Genomic DNA, 7,935 nt, shown 5'->3' on the forward strand with positions numbered 1-7,935 from the left:
AGAGTTAAATATTGCACAAGGTGGTGGGGATGTTGGTGGGCCAACATCCCCACCACCTTGTGCAATATTTAACTCTCTTTTGTGATCTTCAGCTATATGTTTCATTAACGTACCCGTACCCCCTTGCTTGCCTCCACTTCTATGCTTATATATTTGTTGACAAATATTGCATTGCACCTCAATATCTGATATACGTTCAAAAAATTGTCATGCAACACTAGTTCTTTTACGAGGTCTTGGGGCACTGAGGGAGATTAGCCGATTCAGATCTAACGTTAGCATCTCCTACTGCGGGTGTCTCAGCAATATTTTCATTATCTTCGTCTAAATTAACCGCATCTACTTCATTTTCTTCTTCTATACCGTAATTTTCCTGAACTTCTACATAATCCATATCGTGAGTACCTACACCTATTTCTTCCTCAAAAGGTGTACCAAGCGGTATCGGAGGCGAAGGCACACCGGTATATCTACTACTTGAACTACCTCTACCGCTAGTAATTCGCTTTTTACGACCACTACAACTTCCGAGACAAAAAATTTTAACACCTTTAGTAGCGAGGTTTCTTAATTTATCCATAATATAAATTAAATTACACCAAAAATATTCAAAATACACAAATATAGTAAAATTAAATATTAAAAAATTAATACAATAAATAAAAATTAAACGTAAGAGATGGAATAACAATATCAAATTTTGGAAGTATCCGAAGGTTGTAATTTTAGAAACTTCCGCTCGTACTTTGTGAACGAAAAAATAAAAAATTAAAGTGAACACTTTAAGAAATTAAATATATTGAATATTTGAGAATTGAGAATTGAGATTTGAGAGAGTGAAAAATTGTGTGAAAAATGATTTGAAGTTGTATTGTATTTATAGAATTTTTTTTGGGATTAAAAAATATTTCTTAAAGTTAATTTTTTTTTTTTAATAAATGGGCCCAAACTAGCCGTTTGGACCCAAAAACGACTATATAGCCGTTGGGTCAACGGCTAGTTTGGCCCAAAATCCCTATTTTCTTAATTTTTTTTTTAAAAAAAGATATCTGAGCCGGGTTAGCCGAGTCCATTTTAAAAAAATAACCGATCTAGGACCTGAAACCCTAAATCCCTAAGACTTACCGGGCCGAGTTAGTTAAGGGTCAGGCGAACTGACCCGGCCCGACCCACTGACACCCTTAACTTGACTCAATAAATTAATAAATTTTCGAACAAAATGAAAAGAATGTTTGTGATTGAATGGTTAGGTAGTGAGTGTGATTAATTAATACTACATTTTTGTGATAAGTAGAGCTAACAAACAAGAATTTGTCAAACTCAATTGATAAGTGAGTATTGGCCTATTGGGACATTTTCAACTAACATTAATTCGACGGCAATAGCAAAACCATGTACGTGGCTTTTAGAGGCTGTTAGGTACTCTTTTATTTTATTCAATTTTACATTAATGATGTGTTTGTTTCGAATATATATATATATATATGGGTAGAGACGTAGGGGCATGGATGGATCGGAGGGAAGATAATCTAAATAAAATGACATTTATGAAACTTATTTTCTCTACTTTACAGAATAAGTCATCTTCAAAATTTTTAAGAAACCTATTCTTCTTTTAGATAAAATAAATTTTAGAACATTTTAACCTACCGAATACACCCTAAAGGAACACGTAACGAGTCATATGACTATGCCCATTTCAATGCAAGATAATATTTTAATAAATAAATCCAATATAACACCAACATTTAATATACAATTTCCCCACAGTCATCAACTACTTGTAGCAACGCACAAGTAGATAAATATTAGACATAATATATATTAAAATAACAATAATATATCCAAAAAACTTGTAGCAAGGCAAGTCTTTATCAATTCATTCAAACTTAATGATATCAAATTTGACTTATTAATGTAGATAAATACTTGTTGTTCCATGTCATTTAATTCATAGATATAATCCAAGAAAGAGTAATACATAATTACCTCTGATGTTGGCTGAGATTTTCAAAAAGACACTTAAAATTTGAATTCGATCTATTACTTTACGATTCTTCTTTATTCCGTTCCAAATACACTATTTTGGACCTTTGCGTGTATACACGCGCCACAAGCGTGTGAAAGGGCTCAAAATTGACTTTTTGACTAATAAAAAGTTGTCACGTGTAAATAATTAATATATAATTTATATTTTTTTAAAATAAAAAAATAATATTTATTTTTTTAAAATTACCCGGTACCTCCTCTCTCCCCCCCCCGCCCCCCCAACCCACCCTTTCTTCTTCAAATCTTCAACACCATTAAAGCTTCATTGAAGCTTTTTTTTTTTTTTTAAATATCATTAAAACTCCATTAAAGATCAACACAATATCTTCTTCAACACCATTAAAGCTCCTCCATTAAAAGTCCATTGAAGCTTTTTTAATTAACCAAAAAAATATCATTAAAACTCCATTAAAGCTCCTCCACTAAAGCTCCACTAAAGCTCATTTAACTATCTTTAAAACTCAATTCAATCATTTAACTATCGTTAAAACTCAATTCAATCATAAAATAATTTTTTGAATTGATTTGAACAAAGAAAAAAAATGGACGGAAAGAGAAATTTTGATAGAGGGGGGAGGGGGGTGGTAGGGGGAGATTCTGACAGGGTGGGGGTGGGGTGGAGGGGAGGTGTTGGACGTCGGGGTGGGGGGGAGGTGGGTGTTGGACGCGGGGGATGGGGGAAGAGGGGGTGGGGTGGGTGATAAATTAAATAAAAAGGAAAGATTTATTAAAAAAAATGAAATTAAATACATTTAACACGTGGCAACACCAGATTGGTGCGTTTGTTCAATCTCTTTGTTGTGACTGAGATTCAGCGAAAAATGGTGTATTTGCAACGGATTAAGTAAGAATCGTGAGGTAATAGGTCAAATTCAAAATTTAGGTGTCTTTTTTGAAAATTCCGACCAACATCAGGAATAATTATGTATTTACTCTGCAATAAATTATATAACTTGTCATGTGTATGAACACAAATGTGAAATCTTCACTAAATTTCTACGTACGATTGCCGACTGAATATTAGTCCACACATTCCATAAATGCATGCCAAGGTTTTTAAAAAACTATTATTTGGGATAGTTGGGAAACCTATCAACTTTAAATTCTGAATCTGTCACTGTCTAAAATAACTTTGCATTAGAGTTTGACTAATTTGGATTCGTATCGTGTAGGGCCATTCGAGGAAAGCGTTTCCTACCAAGGATTTTATCATACACATGATTTGAAACAGATATCTCTGTTTAAGAAAACAGCGACCTCATCCGTTGTACCATATCCTATGGTGGCCACACTTCCAAATATAATATAATACTTTTTCTCTTCAATCATTTTATGCATTCAAATCTTCTATAAATAGAACACAAGAATGTCTCACTTTCTACATCCTTTATTTTCAAGTATCATAAGGAAAAAAATGGGTTCCAAGGCATTTCTGATTCTTGGCCTTTTTTTGGCCATTTTTGTAATGATAAGCTCTGAGGTTTTAGCCAGAGAGTTGGTTGAGACTTCCACCAATACTTTAGAAGAGGACAGTAAGTCATTGAAAATTGTTGAACAATTTATTTTTTATATATATTTTGTGTACTTATTAGAGTAACGCGATGTAGTGATTACAATAGTATATAGTTGAGTTATATGTCTACCGTTACTAATGCTAGCATAATTAGAGGCAGAATTGCTATTTTAATTTTGATCAGGAGTTCAATTTCTAGGCTCTTATAACTAAATGAGTTACACTTACACCTAACATTAGGGATTCATCATCTAATATTTGTTAAAATTTTAGTGACTTTTCACATGTACTTTTAAGTGCGTCCTCAAATGAGCAGGTCAGACTGAATTTGGAAGTTAAAATGAGCTGACAATGATTGATAACCTAGTCCATCCAAGTTTACAAAAATTTAAATGTTTTGGTTTGTTTTCTTGTAATTTGTTACGCATGCATTTTGATGCAGCAAAGAAATTCAATAACAAGTATGGGGTACAAGAAACCCAATTTGGCGGGTACCCTGGTGGTGGCGGATATCCTGGTGGCGGCCACGGTGGTGGTGGATACCCTGGAGGCGGATATCCTGGTGGTGGTGGATATCCTGGCGGTGGCGGTGGTGGTGGTGGATACCCTGGTGGCGGTGGTGGTGGTGGCCGTGGTGGTGGTGGATACCCTGGTGGCGGTGGTGGTGGTGGATATCCTGGCGGTGGCCGTGGTGGTGGTGGATACCCTGGTGGCGGTGGTCGTGGTGGATATCCTGGTGGCGGCCATGGTCGTGGTGGATACCCTGGTGGCGGCCGTGGTGGTGGTGGTGGATACCAGGGAGGCGGTGGCCACGGTGGTGGTAGATACTCCGGCGGTGGACGTGTTGGTGGCGGCGGCCGCGGTGGAGGTGGTGGTGGTGGCCGCAAGTGCTGCTCTTAGATACAAAAGTGGCTAGTAATATACAATGGCCTTGTACTAAAGTGGCAAGATGTAGTAGTAATATTCTTGCTACTACTTGTAGAATTATTATGAAATAAAAGTGTCATCATGCATGCAATGTTTGTTAATTATATGGTAATATTTTCCCTTTGGTGTCATCATATATTATTATCGGTGTTTAGTACTTAAAAGTTTCATAAGATCATATTTCTTCAAATACGAAGAACTTATAATTAATTTAAAAGAAATTTTCTATTCGAACCTAGCTAGATCTTGCCATGTCGATAATTTCTACTTTGAATCCTGAAAATTTAACGTCATGTATCTTATTTTTCATCTCGGATACCTTTCCTGCAACACAATATATGTGCATGATAGGTGGATAATTGGTGTAATCTTCTTATCTTGAGGATATTAGCACTTTTTGGTCTCTTTAACTGTCGATAAATAATTTTAAATCTGGTCCTTAAAATAATGATTAAGTAAAACTTGATGTTCAACTACAGTATTGTGTTTTAATGCTAATATTTTTAAATGGAAGATATGTTAAATTATTCTTTGAACTATATCACCCCTTAAATGTGAAACAATAATACAAACTTAATCATTATATGGACAGGTAGTCAAATGAATAAGCGTATGTATGTAAACCATTAAATTTATGAAGATTCATAATTAGAAGGGATAAAAAATGTATATTTCAATTGTTTGAAGGTTAAATTTGTTTAGACAATTATCGCATGCACCAAAATAAAAGATTACTCATGTTTGAAGAACTAAAAGTCCGAATTTTTATTTTTATCTTTTTAGATTGTCTGATTATTCAGAATAGAATAAATGCAAAATAAATCGTGACCATGCACAATGATGTCGATCTTAACCAAATACTTCTTAGGAATGGTTCAAGGGTAAAATTTGGATACCAGCGCTGTTAATTATGTGGAGCAATATATATATATATATATATATAAATATATATAACTTTTGTCTTTGCAAATATGCCTGTAGTACTAGTCATTTAAGCCGTTTGGCTATAGAAATTTTTTTCTTTTTCTCGAAAAACTATTTCACTTTAGTGAAAAAAGTGAAAACACACCTCGTTTGGTCATGAATTTTTCAACTTCAACTCCAAAAAATTATTTAGAAAAGTGAAAACAAGTTTTACTTATTTTCTCTTTTTTCACTCATACTTCTCTCACAAAATTTCAAAACCAACTTTAATTTATATTCATGGCCAAACACAACTCTAACTCCAGAAAAAAGTAATTTTCATGACCAAACAGATCATACTCGTATTGCTTTAATTTCTAGAGCTTATTATAAGAAATATGTAATAAAAAGTCATGATATATGTTATGTTTGATAATATTTCATCTTTCGTGTTTCTTTTCATTTTTTTTTTTCAGTCGAACACCTTTTCATCAATACTATTAATTAGGTATATATAAGTGAAAACAAATCTAATCAAATATTAAATCGACCGATTTAAAAAATGATAAGCCAAGAGCATGTCGTTAGGACTAGGTCATACCTCAATTACACCACAAAAGATAAAGCTATCACCTAGAAAGATTGAAGGAGCCACACAACAAAAACTTACTTTGCTCCTTATGGAAACTGAGTTTTTCCTGATTCAAAAATGTTGAATTTCGTTTGAATCATTATTTGTTCAGACTTTTTGACGTAAGTCTTTTGACTTGAATAGAACATTTAGTCCATGTTGCTATTACCTATGTACAATCAACTTATTAAAAAAATTGACTTTATTATACCTACTCCTAGTTTTAAAACTTGGCATTTGTCATTTATCTAGTTGATAGAGTCATGGATGAAACTAATAAATAACTTGATTTTGTGAGGTAATAAGAGGGATGAAGAAAGTTGACCAAGGTCGTACGGCAGGATAAATACAAGGTTAAGCATATTTTGGTATATATTAAAATCAAAACTTTATCGGCAGTACTACGAAGCTAATAAAATACAGATCGATTATTTGTATGTATAAGATGTTAGATGACACATAATTGAGACGTTTTGTAAAAGAAATCAAAGTAATAATTGTACACTATTATACGCAAGGCAAATCAAACAAACTATACTTATTGACTTACGATATCACATTACATCGAAACTAAACTTGAAAATATCGAATCACACCAAATTAATTTGATATAATAGTTATATTTTCGAAAATTAAAAATCAAAATTTTCAATATAACACCATTTAGAAATATAAACCAAATAATAATGACGAAATGCTACCATCAAAGTAGGTAATCAAAACCAATGAATGATAATCTTAATATAATTAGTTAATGTATAGTAAATTTTTAGTGAATGACTTGTATAATAACATGTTACACATAAAAAAAATCATTACAGCAAGTAAAAAAAAAAAATGCAATCTTAAGCACATTATATTACAAATCAGATACTTACCAGAGAATTTATTTGTTAATTTATGTACGAGATATGAATAATATCAAGTGATAGGATCCTCGTGAATTTCTTCAAGTACGCAGTTGGAATTTCGGGTAAGAATAAAAGGGGTTTAGACTACTTTCTCAAGATTAGGTGAAAGATAGAGCCAGCTTTATTATATATGGATACAGATATTTCTTGTCACATTTTAATTTTGATATAATTCTTCGATTATTAATCGACAAATTTCTGCAATAAATTAAGGAGGTTACTAGTATAATTTTCTAGCCACGAGTTAAGGGTGTCAAATGGGCCGATTAAAACCGGTCCGAACCGACCTACATAATTAAATCGGCCCGGTTTGATCCAGCCTGGTAACTCCAAAGGATTTAGGGGTCCGGGTCCGGGTCCCGGTCCGGTTGGGTTTTTTATTTGGGTCCGGTTAACTCGGCCCGGACCCAACCCTATTTGGGCCCGTCGGTTAACCTGTCCGGCCCGGTTAAGTTTTTTTTTTTTTTTTTGAAAATTCAGAATTTCACAAACTGAAATTAAAAACTTAGTTTTAATACATTATTAATTTACTATCAAGTATTATTAATTTATTATATTAAGTAGCATATATTTTATACTTTTATTTAAAGTAGTATATATATTTAACGTATACATGTTTATATGTTATATAAATTAGTATATAACTATATATATATATATATATATATTGTATATTGTAGTGTATGTTTTATTTAAAGTAGTGAATATATTGAATGGTATATATATGTGTGTATATATCTTCTATAAATGAGTATATTTAATATATACGTTATGTATATAGTTTATAAATTAGTATATAACTATATATATATAAATATTGTAGTGTATATATATGTATTGTAGTACATATTTTATTTAAACTAATACATATAAATTGAATGGTGTGTATATATCTTCTATAGACGTATATATTTAACGTATCCAAGTGTATATATTTTACAAATTAGTATATAACTATACAAATATATTATAGTATATGTCAATTAAAGTATTAAATATAC

The 7,935-nt window shown here is 32.3% G+C and overlaps 1 protein-coding gene across 1 annotated transcript; it reads left to right on the forward strand.

Moving 5' to 3' along the window:
• The first annotated feature begins 3,416 nt into the window (after positions 1-3,416).
• On the forward strand, positions 3,417-4,623 carry LOC107864360 (acanthoscurrin-2). Its single transcript, XM_047408884.1, has 2 exons — positions 3,417-3,581; positions 4,005-4,623. The coding sequence occupies exons 1-2, from the start codon at positions 3,464-3,466 to the stop codon at positions 4,460-4,462; spliced, it is 576 nt and encodes a 191-aa protein (XP_047264840.1). The 5' UTR covers positions 3,417-3,463; the 3' UTR covers positions 4,463-4,623.
• Positions 4,624-7,935: the final 3,312 nt, after the last annotated feature.

The sequence above is a fragment of the Capsicum annuum genome, chromosome 3 (assembly GCF_002878395.1).
Source record: "Capsicum annuum cultivar UCD-10X-F1 chromosome 3, UCD10Xv1.1, whole genome shotgun sequence".
NCBI lineage: Eukaryota > Viridiplantae > Streptophyta > Magnoliopsida > Solanales > Solanaceae > Capsicum > Capsicum annuum.